This window comes from Galeopterus variegatus, unplaced genomic scaffold (genome assembly GCF_000696425.1).
Source record: "Galeopterus variegatus unplaced genomic scaffold, G_variegatus-3.0.2 Scaffold9361, whole genome shotgun sequence".
Lineage (NCBI taxonomy): Eukaryota > Metazoa > Chordata > Mammalia > Dermoptera > Cynocephalidae > Galeopterus > Galeopterus variegatus.
This window is the reverse complement of record NW_007735472.1, coordinates 3,834-25,884: the sequence shown is the minus strand read 5'-3', so window position 1 is coordinate 25,884 and position 22,051 is coordinate 3,834. Positions and strand designations below refer to the sequence as shown.

The following is a 22,051-nucleotide window of genomic DNA, read 5'->3' as shown; positions in this document are numbered from 1 at the left end:
TTTAATCATAGCCAGTCTAACTGGGGTGAGATGATATCTCAGTGTGGTTTTGATTTGCATTTCCCTGATGATTAGTGTTGTTGAGCATTTTCCATGTGTCTGTTGGCCATTTGCATATCTTCATATGAGAAATGAAGCTCCTTTTGCCCATTTTTTAATTGGGTTTTTTTTTTTTTTTTACTGTTAAGTAGTTTGTGTTCCTTGTATATTCTGGATATTAATCCTTTGTTGGATGCATATTTTGCAAATATTTTCTCCCACTCTGTTAGTTGTCTTTTTGCTCTGTTAATTGCTTCTTTTGCTGTGCAGAAGCTTTTCAAGTTTATGCAGTCCCATTTGTTTATGTCTTCTTTTGTTGCCTGTGCTTTTGGGGTTGTATTCATAAAGGTTTTGCCCAGTCCTACTCCCTGAAGTGTTTCCCCTGTGTTTTCTTTTAGGAGTTTTATAGTTTCAGGATGCATATTTAATTCTTTATTCCATTTTGAATTGATTTTGGTATATGGTGAGAGGTAAGGGTCTAGTTTCATTCTTCTACATACAATGTCCGATTTTCCCAACACCATTTATCGAAGAGGCAGTCTTTTCTTCAGTGTATGTTATTGATGCCTTTGTTGAAGATCATTTGGCTGCAGGTATATGGGCTGACTTCTGGATTCTCTATTCTGTTCCATTTTTCTGTGTGCCTTTTTTTATGCCAGTACCACGCTGTAAACACTACACACCAAAGAAGTAGAAAAACAAGAACAATCCAACCCCGAAGTAAGTAAATGGAAACAAATAATTAAGATCAGAGCAGAACTAAATGAACTAGAAACCTGAAAAATGATACAAAAGATTGATGAAACAAAAAGTTGTTTTTTTGAGAAGATAGACAAAATTGACAACCCATTAGTTAGGCTAACTAAAAAGAGAAGAGAGAAGACACAGATAACAAAAATTAGAAATGAAAAAGATGTTACAACTGATGCCACAGAAATACAAAGAATCGTTAGACTATGATAAACAACTATATGCCAACATATATGAAAACCTAGAAGACATGGGCAAATCTCTGGATACATACAAACTACCAAGATTGGAACCAAGAGACATAGAAAACATGAACAGACCTATAACAAGCAAAGAGATTAAGCTGTAATCAGCAGTCTCCCAACAATGAAAAGCCCAGGACCAGATGGATTTCCTGCCAAATTCTCCCAAAACTTTGAAGAAGAATTAACACCAGCTCTCTTCAAACTATTCCAAAAAGTTTAAACAAAGGCCATTCTCTCAAACCCATTCTATGAGGCATACATCACCCATACACCAAAACCAGAGAAAGATACAACTAAAAAAGAAAAGTACAGGCCAACATCTTTGATGAAAATAGATGCAAACATCTTCAATAAAATATGAACGAATAGAATACAGCAACACATCAAAGAAAATTATATGTCACAATCAAGTTCATGTAAGGATGGTTCAACATATGCAAGTCAGTAATGTGATATACCACATCAACAATATCAAAGACAAAAACCATATGATTATCTCAATACCTGCTGAAAAAGCATTTGACAAAATTCAACATCCCTTTATAATAAGGATTCTTAGCAAATTAGGTATAGAAAGAAATTATCTTGGGCCGGCCCAGTGGTGCACTTGGTAGAGTGTGGCGCTTGGGAGCACAGCGGCGCTCCCGCTGAGGGTTTGGATCCCATATAGAGACTGGTCCGCTCACTGGTTGAGTGTGGTGCGGGCACGACACCGAGGGTTGCGATCCCGTTACTGGTCACGAAAAAACACAAAAAGGAAAAAAAAAAAAAGAAAAGAAATTATCTCAACACGATCAAAGACATATACAACAAACCTACTGCCAATATTATATTGAATGGTGAAAAGTTGAAAGCTTTTCCCTTAAGAACGGGAATAAGACGAGGATGCCCACTCTTGCCATTCCTAATTAATGTTGTATTGAAAGTACTAGCCAGAGCAGTCAGGCAAGAGAAAGAAATAAAAACATCCAAACTGGAAAAGATGAAGTCAAATTGTCCCTGTTTGCAGATGACACGATCCTAGATTTAGAAAAACCTGAAGACTCTACTGAAAAAACACTTAGAGCAGATGAACAAGTTCAGTAATGGTACAGGATAGAAAATCAACACCCCAAAATCAGTAGTGTTTTTATACTCCAATAACAAACTAGCAGAAAAAGAAATCAAGAAAGCTAGCCCATTTACAATTGTCCCCCTCCCAAATGAAATACCTAGAAATAAGGTTGACCAAGGAGGTGAAAAATCTCTACAATGATAACTACAAAAATCTACTGAAAGAAATTAAAGAGGAAAGACGTACCATGCTCTTGGATTAGATGAATTTACATTGTGAAAATGTCCATACTACCCAAAGTGATCAGATTCAATGCAATCCCCATGAAAATACCAATGACAGTCTTCACAGAAATGGAAAAAACAATCCTAATGTTCATATGGAACAACAAAAGACCCCGAATAGTCAAAGAAATCCATTCCCATTATTAAAATCTGGTTATTTTCTTTCTTATTATTGAGTTGTTTGAGTTTCTTATATATTTTGGATATTAAGCCCTTATCAGATGTATTGTTTGCAAATATTTTCTCCAATTACATGGGTTGTTTCATTACTCTGTTAATGTTTCATTTGCTGGGCAGAAGATTTTTAGTCTAGTTTTTGTTACCTATGCTTTTGGTTTCATATCCAAGAAATTATTGCTCAGACCAATTTTGTGGAGCTTTTTCTCTGTTTTCTTTTCAGCAGTGTTACAGTATAAGGTCTTACATTTTAGTCTTTAATTCATTTTTAGTTGATTTTTGTATATGGTGTTAAAGGTCTAATTTTATTCTTCTGCATGTGGGGTCTTTTTTTGTTTCATATAAATGTTAGGATTTATTTATTTATTTATTTATTTTTTTGAGAAGAATGCCATTGGTGTTTTGATGGAGATTGCACTGAATCTGTAGATAGCTTTGGTTAGTATGGACATTTTCATAATGTAAATTGTTCCAAACAAGAGCATAGTGTGTCTTTCCATCATTTTTGTGTCCTCTTTAATTTCTTTCAGTAGTTTTTTGTAATTCTCATTGTAGCAATCTTTCACCTCCTTGGTTAACCTTATTCCTAGGTGTTTTATTTTTTTGGTGACCATCGTAAATGGGCTAGCTTTCTTGATTTCTTTTTCTGCTAGTTTGTTATTGGAGTATAAAAACACTACTGATTTTTGGGTGTTGATTTTCTGTCCTGTACCATTACTGAAATTTTTTCATCAGCTCTGAGTGTTTTCTTTGGCAAAATCTTCAGGTTTTTCTAAATATAGGATCATGTCATTTACAAACAAGGACAATTTGATTTCATCTTTTCCAATTTGGATGTCTTTATTTCTTTCTCTTGCCTGATTGCTCTGCCTAATACTTTTAATACTATGTTAAATAGGAGTGGCAAGAGTGGGCATCCTTGTCTTGTTCCTGTTCTTATGGGGAAAGCTTTCAACTTTTCCCTGTTCAGGATAATATTGGTGATTGGCTTATCATATATGGCTTTTATCGTGTTGAGATAATTTCCTTCTATATCTAATTTGTTGAGAGTCTTTATTATGAAGGTTGTTGAATTTTGTCAAATACTTTTTCTGTATCTATTGAGATAATCATGTGGTCTTGGTTTTGTTGATATCATGTATCCCATTTATTGACTTTTGTGTGTTGATCTATGCTTGTATCCCTGGGATGATTCCTATTTGATCATGGTGCATAATTTTTTGATATGTGGCCATATTCTGACTGCTAATACTTTGTTGAGGATTTTTACATCTACGTTTTTCAAGTATATTGGCCTATACTTTTCTTTTTTTTGTTGTATCTTTGTCTGGTTTGGTATCAGGGTGATACTGGCCTCAGAATGAGTTGTGGGAGAATAGCTTCTGTTTCAATTTTTTGGAATAGTTTGAGCAATAAAAGAAACAAATGCTCTACTAGATGACCAAACATCAACAAAAAAATACTAGAACTACAAACAAACAAACAAGAAGATGACACTGCAGAAGGAATACAGTAGAGCAGGAAAACCTTAAAATGTCTAAAAAGGAATTCTGAGCAATGATCTTAAGAAAACTCAAAGAGGTAAGAGAAAACTCAGAGAACACAATGAAACAAGAAAAAATATACAGGATATGAAGGAGGAAATTTACAAAGAGTTTAATACCGTAAAAAAGAAAGTAGCAAATTCCTAGACATGAAGAATTCACTCAATGAAATATTAAAAAAAAAAAAAAAAAAAAAAGAGAGAGAGAGAACTTGAGCAACAGTGTAGAGCAAGCAGAAAAAAGAATTACAGATCTCGAAGATGTTCTTTTCAAAATAACCCAGGCAGAAATTAAAAGATTAATTTGTCTTTTTAAGTGCGGTGGTGGCTGTGGTAGACCACCTTCGCTACTGCTCTGGCAATGGGCAAAGCTTTCTGTGGCTGGAGTCTATGTTCCTGGTGGTCTGTAGGGCCTGCTCATCTTGGCTCCTACTGGGGCTATGGGCAGGGCTTTCCAGGGCTGGAGTCTGTGCCCCCAGGGGTATGTGAATACTTTCAGTATTGCAGTTTGACAAAGACTGTGATTCTTCTACATTTGAAAACTAAGAAAAGTAGCTATAAGAAATAAATATGCAGATATATTTATTATAGAAATAATACATAATATAATTTTATAAGTATATTTTAATATAGAGCTTCTATATACAACAAGAATTAGAAGTTCCTATTGGCATGAATTAAGTTATTCTGAAAGCCATGGTGATTTTTTTCGACCGTCCTTAATTACAGAAAATAAGTTGTAGGGGAGAAAAATAAATGATTTATTTTTGAAAAGGACAAACTACTAGGACTACTTTGGTTCTTGGAAAACTTTAACTTCATTTTAAAAATAACAGAAATTATATTTTAACATATAAGATAAAGTATTTCATAACTTTTTCAAATTTTAGAAAGCACTCTAATTACCAAATAAACAAGTTTGAGTAAGAGCTGAAACAGTAAGAGAAGTGGATTAAGATTATCTAGTTCTACAAGTCAATTAATTGCTTTCTTAACCAAATTTTAAGTTTTACTGTATTGCATCAACATCCAATTAATTTAATTTGCTAATGATTTGTCTTTAAGGCTGTATGTGAACATTTATGAACCAGTTACTTTTATAGATTTTATAGATTTGGGAGGGATTACAGATAATACAAAACTATTTTTATTTTTAAAATAAAGAAACTGAGGCCAAGTTTATTAGGCTTACTAGCGACAAGTGGTGTCAGAGTTTATGGGTCCCAATATAGCACTCATTCCAATGCATTATTCCACTTCGTTTGGATGCGTTGTAAGCAGACAGCTGCTTGGAGACATCCTGTCACTGATTCCTGACTTTTCTTTTTCTGGGAAGATATTATGGAAATTATCAAGTGAGGGAGGGGATAGCAATGTTTAGACAATGCTGAATGGACAGAGAAGTCGAAAAAATGGTAAAACAGAGACTGTATATAATAGGAAAAAAAGGATAATTATTTAAAAAGCACTGCCAAATAGTTTATTTATTTCTTATATACATATTTTTTTATTTTAAGAAAATAATTTAATCTTTTTTTTAAAAAAAGATGACTCTAGTAAACAAAAACTATTGACATTAAAAGATTAATTTGTCTTTTTAAGTTGGCAATTTGACTATTCTGTTAATAACATTATACCAAATATTTAAAAAATAACTTTTTTCTTGCAAAGTATTTAAATTATAAAACAGCCTATACATGTTTCAAGAAACTATTACTCCAGATATAACAAATTGTGTTGTAATTATCAAAATCAAATCAGAAATGCTTTTACATTTATGGGGAAATATTAATATTGGTCTAATGTGCTCCTAAAACATCACTGGGTGCATGTGAAAAATTGAGAAAAGAGACCAATAATGAAATAGAAATATTGAAGCATCTGGCCGTGATAGTAAATTAAGACTTCAAGAATATTTGCTAGACCAGATAGTCTTGAATTGTGACATTTGATACAAGATACCTTTGGTTAGTATCTGAAATTTAATGCTGAGTGACCATTAGCAGGAATGACCCAAGCAATTTCATTTGCCATGCGTATCAGGAGAGTAACATAATGATGAATAAATGTTCAGAGATTAAAAATGCAAAGGGAGATCTTTCAACTGAGATATCAAAAGAAATTTCATGTATAGTGGCAAAGATTTCTGTGTTTGTGCTCGTGGTGTGAGTGGTTCTCATGTACTCATTTCTGATGCTATTGGTCAGTGGATAATTCTTCATGTATCTCCCTGCCTGATTTCTTCTAGCTTCTCTTATAAAGATCTTATGATACAAAAGGAAACAAATAGAAGCAAGTGGTTTCAGCTGAGCTTTGAAGAAAGCAGGCCCAGGATCCACAGAGGGACTCAAGAAAGGCAATCACAGAATTAGGGCAGCCTCACTGGAGGACAGGGAAAAACCGAGGAGAGGATGCACCAAAGACAATAAATTATAAAACATGATGAAGAAGTACAGAAAAAGAATGTAGGAGTCCCCTCCCACTGACATTTATCTTCCCAGAGCTGGAGATAAGCAGCTCTCTGGAAAGCAGATTTCCATGAGATATGGTTGAATTTTATATGATGCTTTATGCTCTCAATGCTCCATCCTGTGGTTTGGCCTTTTGTAAACTGTGCCATTTCCTCTGTGGAGATAGCTCAAGCCAACGCAAAAGGCTTTCTAATCTTACACGAAAATAATGAATTGTGTTTATAATTGAATTATTAGCCAATGAAGACTCCTGAGAGATGTAATATGGCATTTCAGTAGAGCGGTATAAAATATAAAATTATATCTCCCAAAGCAAAATAGCTAAATTAATGTGCTTCATGAGTATATTCTAGAAAAGCCTGACAATTTAAAACTATCTTGACATGGCAAGTGTTTTTACGATGCATTATATTTGTGTCTACATTGAAATGAATCAAAGAATCAACTTCTTTGTATTGGTAGCAAGGCCTTTAGCTTCCACCTAGATCACTGATATCCACATTGTCTATGTCCCTGACCCTCATAATTATAACGTTCATATAGCAGTAACCATAACCATTCAAATAAAAATGTGTGTCAATAATCCTCCTTCATACTTCAAGAGCTGAGATGTCATTGTAGGTTCTCACTCATTCATTTCCTTGATTCCTCTTGATTCATTTATTGGATGTCTTATTTATCCTTTGATCCTCTTAGCTAATTATAACCATTTAATTTGTATCAAGGGTAAATATACAATTTATGCATTGCTACATTTTTGTGCAGTGAAAAAACAACCTCGAATCAGAAGACCTGAGTTTTAGTCCTATCTTTTCTACTAGTCTAATTTTAAATGAGTCACTTAACCCCAGTGGACCAGAGTCTGTTTAGCAGTTATATATAGATAATAGCCACCTCAAAGAGTTTTTAAGAGATTTAAATGAGATAAGTAAATGAAAGCACCTCTTACATTCTAATTTTCCTGTAGATACCTCATGTCCTGCTAGTTCAGATACGAGTTAATTTTTCCCCAGTCAGATTCCTGCCTATTGACTTTCTACCTCAGTACATACACATCTTCATGTCCTCTCCTCACGTTTATCAAATTGGACACCTCAACTACTCTGCCTCACCTTCCCCATCTGATCCAGTACCCGACTGTGATGGATATACATTAAGTACACTTCAGAACTGTTCCCTTGCTGTCTCTTCCCACTGTCACAATCTTGGTTTGGGCCCTTATTTTGCATGACTATTGGAGCTTCTCAATTGATTTCCTTGTCTTAAGTCTTTCTGAACAATAATCTGTCATATGCTCTGCAGCCAGGGTTATAACGTAAATGAGATTATATCACTCTCCAGCACCCTTATTTTGCATGACTATTGGAGCTTCTCAATTGATTTCCTTGTCTTAAGTCTTTCTGAACAGTAATCTGTCATATGCTCTGCAGCCAGGGTTATAACGTAAATGAGATTATATCACTCTCCAGCTTAAAATTATTTAATAGTAACTGTTTTTACATGGCACAGGGGTTGCAGCCCTAATAATGTCTCATAACTTGCCGTAATATTGAAAAAATAAGAAGGAGGAAAATGATGACTGGTACTGGGATTAATTACGACCAACCAGCCAAACAGCCAGAAGAAGCTGATGAGACTGGGTGGAAGGAAACAGTTAATGACCCGCCTGTGCTTTTCTTGATGAAATGGCAGTCCTTGCTGTCTGATGCTCCTTCCCTTTATTCTCCCCCACTGGCTTCCCTGGAGTACCAAGGATGAAATCCTGTAATCAGAACCCTTTTAGCACACTTGCTAAAGACTAGATTTTCACATAATCCAACTCTTCTGAGTATCAAAAATCAGGCAATGGCAAAATTAATATCTTCTTTAAACTGGTTTTTCTAATAGTCAAAATTAATAATGAAATGCCTTCTGCCCTCTTGTCAATATGCAATGAAGACTGAGACTAATTTGTTTATATTAATCCTCTCCTTCCTAATATGTTTGTTCATATAATTTTGAGTTTCTGATAACATCATAGTGAAATAAGTATTTAAAATGCTCTAATATGGAACCAATCCGAATGTCCATTGACAGACAACTGGATAAGGAAACTGTGGTATATATACACAATGGAATACTACTCAGTCATAAAAAAGAATGCGATTCTGCCATTTGCAGCAACATGGATGAGCCTGAAGAAAATTATCTTAAATGAAATAAGCGAGGCACAGAAAGAGAAATACCACATGTTCTCATTTATAAGTGGGAGCTAAGAATGAAAAGAAAAGAAAGGAAGGAAGGAAGGAAAAAAGGAAGAAAGGAAGAAAGAAACAGCTACAATAATATGTTGCACTTTCAGAAGGAGAGAACAGATCTATGGTCACTAGAAGTGGCAAAGGGGAAGGGGAAGGGAGGTTACAGAGAAATTGGGTAATGGACACAAAGAACGATTATGATTTGTAATGATGAACATGCTAATAATACTGATTTGATCATCACATATTGTACACAAATACTAATAGTCAACTCTGTGCCCCATAAATTTGTATGGTCAATTATTTTTCAAATGGAAAAAAAAGTTGATAAAAAAATGCTCTATCTTCTCCTTAAAAATTAGTTACATATTTGCATTTAATATGTATTATGCTTATGAAATTATTTTCACATATTGAGATTTGCCTGTTTTTTTCCACTCACTCGCAAACATTTAATGCTAGGTTTTCCCTTTTCTAAACTGTTACATACTATGAGTATTAATTTCTTGGTTGGCTTAATAAATCTCTAAGTCTGCACACAGATTACCTATTTTATTGGGTAAGCTCTTGATTAAATACAACCCTTGGCTGGACATAACATTTATCACTATTTTTCTATTGAAAATATAATGTACATTTTTTCTGGTAATAGGCTTCTATGTCTGCAGTTTGTTTGTTTTCAACTGTTATCTGTATTTTATTTTGTGGGATACAGTGTGCTGTTTTGCTACATGCATATGCTGCACAGTGATTCACTTGATTCACTTAGGGTAGATGGCATAGTTTTGTATCCATTAGTCTGCCGCTTCTTTTTTTTTTTTATTCTCTCTTAAAATCTGTAGATGTTGCTAAGATTCCATCTCAGTTTTTCTGACTCTAATGTTCGTGTTCATAAATATCATGTTAAGTGTATCAGTCAGGATTTGGTCTTTTGTATGTGGCAGAAACCTGACGACAATTACATAACTAAATAGGGATTTATTTATTGTAAACAACAAGCAGTGCAGTGCTGTTGTGGATGCTTAAGGAAATCCTCAAGACCTAGTCCTTCTAGCTTACTTTTCTGTCATCCCTAGCATGTGACCGTAGTTTTCATTGTTGCATGATGGCTGTTCTGCCTTCTGGTATCATGTATGCATTTCAAGCAGGAGGAAGAGAATGAGCAAAAGAGAAAAAACACCTATTAGCTAAATTTAAATTTTTTTCTGAAAAAGAATGACATACCTGGATGCCTTTTTATAATATGCTACCATTTACAGCTCATTAGCCAAATCTACATTAGAAACAATAAAATTCACACATCTTATGTACACAGCTCTATGACTTCTGACAAATACAATACACTTATGTAATCACTACTCCAATCAAGGTACAGAACATTCCAGGGCCGGCCTCGTGGCTCTAACTGCTGAGGCTGCGGGTTCGGATCCTGTATAGGTATAAGTAAATGGCTGAGCATGGTGCAGACCACACCGTGCTGAGAGTTACGATTCCCTTAAAAAAAAAAAAAAAAAAAAAAGATACAGAGCGTTCCATCTTGAGAAGGCAAACTTAACTCAGCATTTTGCCATTGTGAACAAAATTGAGGTTCTGTTAGAAAGGAAGAAGGAGACAAATGATACTAGATGAGCAACAGGCAGCATCTGCCACACTAAGGTTAATATCAAGGTACTTAAATAGTAGTTTAGAAAAGCAGAATTGCAAAATAGAAAGTACTCATAGGTGGGTGAAGACTTCAGGTACAGTCAATCTGGCTTAACAAGTGAACTTGGACAAATCTCCCAGACCTATTTATGTCTCAATTTTCTAAAATTAAAAAAAAGGTTTTGAAAGGTCTTATGTGTGTCCAAAGTTGTCGTTCAAATCAAATGAGACAGTTTATTTGAAAGCACACTGGGATCTGTAAAGCCCTATTCAATATAAAGAATTGTCTTTATTTATCACGATCAAAAGAGTTTCCTTTTGAAAATTATGATGAACTTGAACTTACTGGCCTGAAATATCATAGTTGTGAAACTCTAATATACTTGTAAAATATACTAACTTCTAAATTTATTAATGGCCTATAAATAAAGGTAGTAAACAGCTCTAGACAGAAGTAATTTTATATTTGCATTCCTATTAGTTCTCTTAAACTGTCTTTTTCAGTTGGATAAAAATACTACTAAATGTATAACATCTTGAATCTTTCAGAATATATATATACATTTATGACTAATAAATTCTTGTCTGATTTCCTAGGTATCGTATAAATATTTTGAAAAATAATTCTTGACAGTTTTTCTTCATGTGAAATATAAATTTTATTTTTAGAAATTGCACTTTTTGTAAAATCAAATAATGCTGAACTTTTGGAGTATTTAGGAAAAGCATTTTAAATTTCTTCTTATTTTGAGAAGAAAATGCTGTCTTGAAATTCACCCCACGGAATCAGATGCAAGAAGTTAAAAAATCAGAACCTGTCGTGAAGGTTTAAAGGCACGCTGTAGAACCAGAGCCTTCAATTGTTTGGCATACACGATCCGTAAAGAAATGTGATCATTTGTAGTATTTATTACTCTCAGAGTTTTGTCACAGCATTACTCTGAACTCAAACCTCTTGCCAGAGTGTGGCTCTTTCCTGTAGACTTTTATCATAATCATTGCCAACCAATACCAATCTTTATTGAAAATAAATGTATCTGGTAATCCTGATACTCATTTCCTCTGACCTCCTACATTTTTCATTAAAAATTGATTATTATTGTTTTCCACTAATGTCTTTGTCATTTTGTTCATAAAATTTTCAGGTTGGATTCAGCACTGGCTCTGTTGGTTCTTGGGGAGGCTGCGAAATTAAACATGGCCTGCTTGAATGCTTTAATGAACCTAGTGAAAGATTTTCTTTTAAGCATTATGTCTGTTCAGAATCAGGTAACAGCATTGCTAATTTCGATGTGAATAGAGACCTGAATTAAAATTTATTTTATTTTTGCCACAATTTAAATTGCATATCATAATACATCATATATTAATGTACATAACTTTTTAATAATAATTTTAATTAAATATAAAAATAAATACACATTTGCCATTAAATTTACTATTTATCACAAATATTTTTATTGTGATTACATATTATTAAAATTTATATTTAATGGGGTGAGATAATTAATTTAGCCATTTCTCTATTGTTGAACATTAAATTTGTTTCTGTCGTTCACAAGTAATTACAAGTAATGTTGAACTGGTGTACTCATACACAAAATCTTTACCTGTATTTCTTCTGACTATTTCTTTAGAATAGATTAACAATAGTAAATTACTAAGTGAAAGACTATGAACTTTCTTTTAAGGTTATTGGGAAAAGTGTTCAAATTCTTCTCCAGAAAATATAATTTTCTTGCATTCCTGTAAACAATATATCAAAGTGCCGCACATTAAAATTGGACTTTATATTGAAAAGATTCTTTTCCAATATAATATGGAAAATAGTATCTCATTGCACTAATTTACATTTCATTGATTACTAAGAAAAATTGAAAAGTTGTTCTTTATATACTTATTAGCTATTTATAATTTCCATTCTTGAACATCATTTTATGCCATCTACTTATGGAAAACCTGTTTTTTAATAAATATATTTAGAAATAGCTTATTATGTCTTTTTACCAACTCCATAACATTTGAAGGTATTTCTTATTATAAGTACATTATGTAGTTCTTAGTTATGACAGAATGTACTTTGATTATCTAAATACATATTTTCTCATTTAAGGAAGAAGCCTGCAAGGTAAATGACTTTTCCTGGGCCTGGAATATAGTCTACCTATATACAACAATTCTTACAGAAATCTGCTTGTATGCAGCCACTTCTGATTTGAGAAAAACTGCTCTTATTGGTTTCTGTGACTGTAAAAGTTCACTAAAATATATTTTACCCGTGGACAAATCAGAAGAACAGCTAGAATTAAGGGAAACAAGTATTTTAAGTCTTTTGGAATATTTCTCTTCAAAAATATCAGATAATTGTAAGTAAATTATTTTTACCTTGATGAGTAATGTTTTGAAAATATCCCTGTCTACATATAGTAATAAGCTTTCAGCAAAAAGTTCATATTTAGAAGTAAGAAATAATTTTAAAATCAGTAAAACTTCCTACAAATTTAGGAAGAATATTTTACAACATGAAAATTTTTTGTCAGTAATTTTAAAACTTAAATAAAAACTAGATTTAGTTGATTTATGATTCAAATTATATTACTTGAAAACAAAAAAATGGCTTTAGGAAAACTTGTGAAGTGTATGCAAGATTTGTTTCCTCTTTAATTTTATTCCTTTCTCCTTAAAGAAAGACTTTTGTTCTCTCCTTCTTCATTTTCTCTGGACATCTGGTCTTTCTCTTTTGTTCTTTTCCTGCTCAGAGGATTTCCCTGCAATCACGCACTCAAATGTTGTAGTACGTTCTTCACACCTGACATCTTACACTCCATCAAATAGTGCCTGTCTTGTGCCTGAAGACTAAAAGTCATTTTGCTGCTAGTTTATGGGGGCTAACAGAATGAAATACTTCTATTTTGAAAAGGGTACAATAGAGACAATATTAATCCAAAGGAGTCCCTTTATGTCGAATAGAACTTTATAGACTTATTAAGAAAACCATTGCAGTCGATATATGGTTATCGTCTGTTGTATACGTGACTCTCACTTCCACTAAATTCTGAGATAATTGAGACTGAAAAATCATGTCTGAATTATACTTGTATCAACCCAGGATCTAGCACAGTAGCACAAAATAGGTGGGAAATTAACGATAGTGGGTTTATTATGTAGGTAAATAAATCGCTGAATTTCAGATATAATCGTGAAATTTTGAAGATATTGAAGGAGGCAAGATATTGTTGGAATATAATATTTAGTAAGACTGTAGTACCAGATATTAATTTCATTCTCAAAAAATAAAATTAAAAGGTAATACAAAATTTTCCACGAGCTTTTTGAAGTACCCTTGTATATGTCACAGTTGTAAAATAATTTCGTATGCTTCATTTTGATTCATTTTAACCTAGGAAAAATCATCATGCAGAGCAATAATTTCTTTTTAAAAAGTAAATGAAAGTTAATTGGAACCCTAGAAGCAGTTAAAACTTTTAATGATACTCTGTTAAATCTTCAATATACCTCTTACCTTAACAAAGGTTATTCAGAAAAGTATTCGGTAATAGGTGGGGTTTTTTATACATGGAAAATATTTAACTCTTCTAAAAATCTGTATACATGCTGGCAATAGAATTGAGGCAATACTCATAATTCACAATTCTTTGTGCTGATAAATCTAAAAGTATGGTCCATTGATCATATTATATACATATATGGAAGTTAGCCAAATGTATCTCTTTATTTTTTTTAAAATTTAAAAATAGCTTTATTGAGGTATAATTGATGTACAATAATCTGTGCATATTAAACTGTACTATTTGATCAGTTTGACATATATATACACACACATCCATGAAACCATCACCATGATAAAGATAATGAAAATAAGTACCACTGAAAATTTTCACATTTCCCTTTGTAGACCTTTCTTTCATCTCTATCCATCCTCCATCACACTCTGTCCCCAGATAACCACTAACCCACTTTCTGTCATAATAGTTTATATTTTCTAGAATTTTAAAGAAATAAAGTAATTTATATAAGTGGTTTTTGGCTTGGCTCCTCTTACTCAGCATAATTATTTTGAGATTCCATCAGTGTTCTAATGTGTATCAATAGTTCATTCCTTTTTTTTTTTTTTTTGGCTCAGTAATATTCCACCATATAGATATGCCACAGTTGGTTTATCCACTCACCTGTTGATGGATATTTGGGAATTATGAAAAAAGCTGTTATGAACATTCGTGTTCAAGTCTGTGCATGGAAGCATGCTTTCATTTCTTTTAGGTAAATAGCTAGGTGTAGAATAGCTAGATCACACAGTGAGTATATGTGTAACATATCTGCAAACTGCAAAACTGTTTCCAAAGTGATTCTACAATTTTACATTTTGAGTAGAGGTATATAGGTAGTCTCATTCTTCCACATCCTTGTCAAAACTTGGTATAGTCATTTTTTAAAAGTAAAGTCATTATAATAAGTATATAGGTGGCTTCTCCTCATGAATTTAATTTTCGTCCCTCTGATGACTAATAGTGTTGACTATCTTTTCATGTGCTTGTTTCGCATATCTTCTTTAATAAAAAGTTTTAAAAAATGAGAAAAAATCTCATATATTTACCCATGTAGTTGCTATTTCTGGTGATCTTTATTCCTTATGTAGATTCATATTTCCATCTGTTTTATTTTTCTTCCCCTTGAAAGACTTCCTTTAACATATCCTATAAGATGGTTCTGCTAGTGATGAATACTTTCAGCTTTGTGTATATGAAAAAGTCATAATTCCACCTTCCTTTTTGAAGAATATATTTTTGTTGGGTATACAATCCTTAGCTGACAACTTTGTATTTTTTTTTTCTTTCAGCACCATAGAAATGCTGTTTTAACAAATCAAACGTCATTCTTATCTGTGTTCTTTATTTAGCTTCTCTTTTTTTCCTTGGCTGATTTTAAGATTTTCTCTTTGTTATTGATTTTGGGCAATTTGATTATGATACACTTTGGTGTAGTTTTCTTCATGTTTCATTCATGTGCTTGGGACTTAAACTTCTTGGATATAGTATGCTGATCCAAAATAGGTGACTACTGGTTAGAGCAAAGAGTAGAACTTCTGTAGAATTTCTTTGTAGAAGGATCAAAGTAGATGATCCAGCAAGAATTTGTTATGTAACTTACAGAATAGAAAAAACAAAGTTATATGCAGCTTTTTGACTGTAGAAACTCTGGAAATCAAAAATTGGCTTTGCAGACTCCTCTGTATTAACAAGAGCCCAACACTTTATGAAGATAGAAAACGTGACACCATATAGCTTAATCTAAAGGATATTTGGTAAAGGGCCACAGAAAATTATTACATTGTATAATTTTGAATATGCTAATTATCCTAATTTGAGCACATATTGCACACAGGTATTGATATTCAATGTAGTAGCGTGGATATGTACAATCAATTATGTTTCAATGAAAAAAAGAAAAAAAATTACATTGAAAAAACAATACTTATTGGCTCGTATAACCGGATAGTCTTTTGCTAGAACTGGGTTTATGCACAGCTGAATTTTGAGCTCAGGTATTGATATTATTACTTTGTTTTACTCCACTCCCAGCTCTGCCTTAGCTTTAGTGGCTTTACTCTTAGATTCAATGATATAGCAACATGCCACAATCCACCTTCAGTCTCTATATATCCACTTAAATTCAAGTCCAATGATAAAACCAGGAAACTCCATTTCCCAGAAATCCCAGAAAGAGTCATCACAACTCAATGGTGTAATTGAGCTATTTGCTTACCCCTGAAACATATGAGAATGTGACACATTGACTGATTTGGGCATAGGTCATGTGCAGCCCCTGGAAATTGGGGCAAGATTTGCTTTTCTTAAACTTCATGAGCTAGAAGTGAGTGAATTTGTGGTGCCCCAGAAGTAAATGGGGAATCCATTTGGCAGAAATAGGGTGAACCCCTTATCCTTGCAGGAATCTAGAAATTGTCTTTATTGCTTACTGTGCTTCATTGCCCATTGTTCACTGTGTTAGTGCTTGGGTCACAAGAGTCTCCCCACAGTACATTATTCTTATTAACATTACATTCTCATCAAGTTTATAAAATACATTTTATTGGTATTGTTCTGGGTCTACTTAAACAACTTCAAAAAATCTTACACTCGCTCCTTTGAAAGACAGAAGTTCAATTGCCGAGGCCTATTTAATTAGTTATAGACACTGAAAACTATTTTCAAAGGATTAGGGCATCCAACAAGGGATTAATATCCCAAACAAACAGGAACTCAAACAACTTAACAATAAAAAACAAGCAACCTGATTAAAACATGTGCAAAGGAGCTGAACAGGCATTTCTGAAAGGAATATATACTAATGGCCAACAGACACATGAGAAAATGCTCAACATTACTCAGCATCAGAGAAATGTGAATCAAAACCACATTGAGATATCATCTCACCCCAGTTAGACTGGCTATCATCAAAAAGATAGAGAATAACAAATGCTGATGAGGATGCAGAAAAAAAGGGGAACCTTCCTACACTGTTTGTGGGACTGTAAACTAGTGCGGCCATTATGGAAAGCAGTATGGAGTTTCCTCAAACTGCAAATAAAACTGCCATGTGATCCAGCAGTTCCATTGTTGGGTATATGCCCAAAGGAATGGAAATCATCATGTTGAAGGGACATCTGCACTCCCATGTTCATTGCAGCTCTATTTACAACAGCAAAGAGTTGGAACCAACCTAAATGTCCATTGACAGTTGACTGGATAAGGAAAATGTGGTATATATATATACACACACATACACACAATACACAGTGGAATACTACTCAGCCATAAAAAGAATAAAAATCTGCCATTTGCAGCAACATGGATGAAATTAGAGAAAATCATGTTAAATGAAATAAGCCAGGCAGAGAAAGAGAAATACGGCATGTCCTCACTCATAAGTAGGAGCAAAAAAAAAAAAAAAAAAAAAAAAAAAAAAAAAAAAAAAAAAAAAAAAAAAAAAAACCTAATTAAAAAAAAGAAGGAAAGATATAACAATCTCAGTAATATGTTGAACTTTCAAAAGGAGAGAACAGAACTAAGGTTACCAGAGGTGGGAAAGTGGGAGGGAGAGGGGAGGGTATGTGAGAAATTGGTAAAGGTCTGCAAAAAATGATTACATTGTATAATGTTGAATATACTAATTATCCTGATTTGAGCATCACATACTGCACGCAGGTATTGATTTTCAATGTGTTACCCTACAGATATGTACATTCAGTTACGTCTCAACAAAAAATAAATAATTAATACATACATATGCTGTTTGTGGTGCTTTAATTTGGAGTTTCTAATGCATCTGAGAGCTAGATTGATTTTATTTGGCAGGCACAAATAATTACATTTACTCCCTTCTGTGATATTTAACACATTCCAACTTTAGTGATATTGGGGGTCTCTTCCTTCATCTATCACTCTTATTTCAAAATTTAGAGTTAGAATTTAGTCATCTCACTCATTACTTCTTCACATGCCTTTTTGATTGACACATCTAAGGGTAGAAATTTGTTGATTAATTTGGTAAGTAGTTAATTCTCTTCTTAATAATCTCTGTTATATGATGTCAGGCTTTTGGATTTCTTTTAATAGCACAATGCTTAGATGGTAGTTGTCTTATAATTTTATTCTTTCCTCACCCATCTTGTTTTTGCATTAGACTGGGTTAAACATACAGCACACAAATCAGGAGGTAAACTATTTATAGTATTATTATATTGCTTAATAAGTGACAAGAAGACTGTTTTTGTCACACAAGGATGTCATCAAAATCCCTCTTTTTACATCTTTCTACTCTGACTTCTCAGGATATTGGATTTTCATTCCTATGTGTGTTGCCTCATTATTCAAAAACGTTTTTTTAGCTCCAGTCTTCACAGACACATAGCATTGCAAGGCTAAGACAAGAAGGACAAGGAATGATACTGGCTCTCTTTTAGAGTCTGTCCATCTTATCATAAAATAAAAGATTTTCCAGAAGCAACCCAGAAGACTGCTCCTTGTGTGGAATTGACAGGACTCCATACACTGGTCACCACTAGCTACGAAGAAACTTGGAAGAGTAAATGTCTGGTGAAGAGGGAGGCATTTATTATGACCCATGAGAATTCATTCCCAGGATCTGGGTATAAATCAGGATTCTATTTTCAAGGAAGGGGCAGGGTATGGCTGGTGGATAGGCAACTAACTACAGTAATGACCTTCATGTAATGATTACAAAAGATGGCAGGTTGTGCCATCAGCACACCATACTAACACAACTTAGTAATACATTTTATCATCTACAAGTTTTAATACTCACAGTATTATCAATTTGAATAGCCACAGTATTTACACATTTGAAATTTACCATCTTATTTGATAACATATCATATATCACAGACACTTTGTATATGCTTGATATTTATGATAGTCCAATATTAGTGTTTCATAGCATTCATCAAATTCTTGTAAAGTATATTATTTTATTTGCATATTCATCTGGTATCTTTTGTGCTAATTTTGTTTGAACTTGAATATATAGTGTGTGTGTATATATATAAAGCCCCATTATGCTGATTCACTGAAATATTAACAAATTCTGTCCTTATCATTTAAAATAGGTGAATTGTCATTATTTTGGATACTAAATTATTCTAGTTACACTTGTCTAATACCATTTTTTCAATTTCTCTTTTAATAACATTACAACTTTCCCACCAAGATTGTGTTACTTTTTTATTTTCTCCAAGCTTTTATTTTCTTGGTTGGTTTTTGAAATAAAATAACACACACAGTTCAATTACTGTGTTCTTTCAAAAATGTGGTAACATTAGACTTGATCCTAATGCATCTGAGCCTTGGGCTATAGTATTAAGAAATTTAAATCTAAATTATGAGGAGTAAAATAAACATTACTTCTGATTACCTCTGTGGCTTATGGTTTATTATTTTTGTAAAAAGTCTACCAAATAGGATGTGAAAGTCTTTCCTTGCTGGGCTGTGTCGTGTTGACGTGCTCCATCCTTAAGGGACACATTGCTAAGTAGCTAAGGCCTTTGGCTCTCTGTGTCACCATTGTATTAAGAATGTTTGGGATGTAAAAAAAAAAATTCTTATACATTTGTGTGTGTAATTGCATGTGTACGGGTGAGGTGGTTTATGGAAATATGCTGTCTATGCTGACATTTGATAAATGCAGCACTTTAAACCAATGAAGGAAAGAATGGATCATCAATAGTGTTTTGATTATCAATTATTCATTTGACTTTTTGAAAGTTATTTAAGTACCACACACAATAACCATACATAATAAGTTAAAAAATTCTCATGAATTATACCTTCAAAATAATTAGAAGAAAGTACCATTATAGCCTTCAAGCAAGAAAGGGTTTCATAAACAAAACAAAGAAATCACAAATGGTAAAAGATGTGATTGAAAAATTCAACTACACAAACTCGTACAATATCTGTGCGGAAAAAAAAAGAAAAAGTTACAGTTAGGAAATATATATATATATGTGTGTGTGTATATATATACACACACACAAAAATCATTATATTCTTTTTTTAAAAAAAACTACTTTATTTTATAGGAACACTTAATTTGAGAACTACTCTTTTAATAGATTTTTAAGTGTGTAATATGATATTGTTATCTATAGGTATAATGTTGTAGAGAAGATTTCTAGAACTTGTTCATCTTGTATAACTGAAATTTTATACCAGTTAATTAGCAGCTTCCCCATCTGCCTCTCCTAACCCCTGGTAACCACCATTCTATTCTTTGCTTCTATGAATTTAACTATTGTAGATACTTCATATAAGTAGATTCATGTAGTATTTCCCCTTCTGTAACTGGCTTATTTCACTTAGGATAATGTCAGAGAAGATTTCTAGAACTTGTTCATCTTGTATAACTGAAATTTTATACCAGTTAATTAGCAGCTTCCCCATCTGCCTCTCCTAACACCTGGTAACCACCATTCTATTCTTTGCTTCTAATGAATTTAACTATTGTAGATACTTCACATAAGTAGATTCATGTAGTATTTCCCCTTCTGTAACTGGCTTATTTCACTTAGGATAATGTCCTCAAAGTTCATCTGTGTTGTTGCATACTGCAAGATTTTCTTTTTATTTCAAGGGTGAATACAATTCATATGTTTTTACACACATACACACACACACAAACACATAAACATACAAATACACAAATACACATACACATCATGTTTTCTTTATCCGTCCATTTGTCAACAGACATTTAGGTTGTTCCCACATCTTGGCTATTATGAGTAGTGCTGCAGTGAATATGGGAATGGTAATATTTCTTTGAGATCCTGATTTTAATTCCTTTTAGTAAGTATTCAGAAGTGGTATTGCTAAATCATATGCAGTTCTATTTTTTATTTTTTGAGGAAGCTTCAAACTGTTTTTTGTAGCACCTGCACCATTTTTGCATTCCCACCAACAGTGTACAACAATTTCAATTTCTTCACAACCTAGCCAATACTTTATTTATTTATTTATTTATTTTTGATAATAGCCATTCTAACAGGTGTGAGGTGAGTGCATTGTGGTTTGTTTTGCATTTCTGTCATTAGTGATGTTAAGCATCTTTTCACGTACCTGTTGCCCATGTGTATGTCTTCTTTGGAGAAACATCAATTTAAGTTCTTTGCCCATTTTTAAAGCAGGTTATTAGAGTTTTTTGTTTCTTTGTCTTTGTTTTTCTATTGAGTTGTAAGGTTCTTTTTAAATAAAATATATTTTGGAGATTAACATCTTATCATTTATATGGTTTGTAAACATATTCTCGTTTGCTGTTCAGAGCTTTTTAGTTTGATGCAGTGCAGTTTGCTTATTTTTGTTTTGTTGCCTGTGCTTTTGGTGCCTATGAAATCATTGTCAAACCCTTGACACCGAGGGTTGCGATCCCGTTACCGGTCAGTAAAAAAAGACAAAAAGGAAAAAAAAAAAAAAACTAATGTCAGGAAGCTTTCCCCCCATGTTTTCTTCTATGAGTTTTAGTTTCAGATCATATGTTGCATTTAATTCAGTTTGAGTTGATTTTTGCTTATGATGTAAAATAATGGTCTAATTTTATTTTTTTTACATGTGGATATCCAGTTATCCCAACACCATTTATTGAATAGATTATTTTTTCTCCATTGTATATTCTTAGCATTCTTGTCCAAGATCAGTTGGCCATATATATGTGGAATTATTTCTGGGCTCTCTATTCTGTTTCATTGGTCTACATGTCAGTATTTAGGCCAGTGCCATACTGTTTTAATTTCAGTAGCTTTGTGATATATTTTGACATCAAAAATTGTGATCCCTCTAGCTCTTCTTCTTTTTCAAAATTGTTTTGGCTAGTTGGGGTCTTTTGAAGTTCCATGTGAATTTAAGAATTGTTTTTGGTTGTTTATTTTTTCTATTTCTGTATAAATGTCATTGGGGTTTTGATGGGGATAGCATTGATTCTGCAGATTACTTTAGGTAGTATGAACATTTTCAAAATACTAAGGCTTCCAATTCATGAACTTTGGATGTCTTTCCATTTATTTGTGTTTGCTTT

General features: G+C 33.0%; 1 protein-coding gene across 1 annotated transcript in view; it reads left to right on the top strand.

Moving 5' to 3' along the window:
- TMEM232 (transmembrane protein 232) overlaps positions 1-12,905 on the top strand; it is a gene marked incomplete at both ends in the record, with an annotated part of 37,532 nt that extends 24,627 nt beyond the window's left edge. Inside the window, 2 exon segments of the mRNA XM_008593579.1 lie at positions 11,590-11,713; positions 12,558-12,905. Of these exon segments, the coding sequence (XP_008591801.1) occupies positions 11,590-11,713; positions 12,558-12,905 (472 nt within the window).
- Between the last annotated feature and the right edge of the window lie 9,146 nt (positions 12,906-22,051).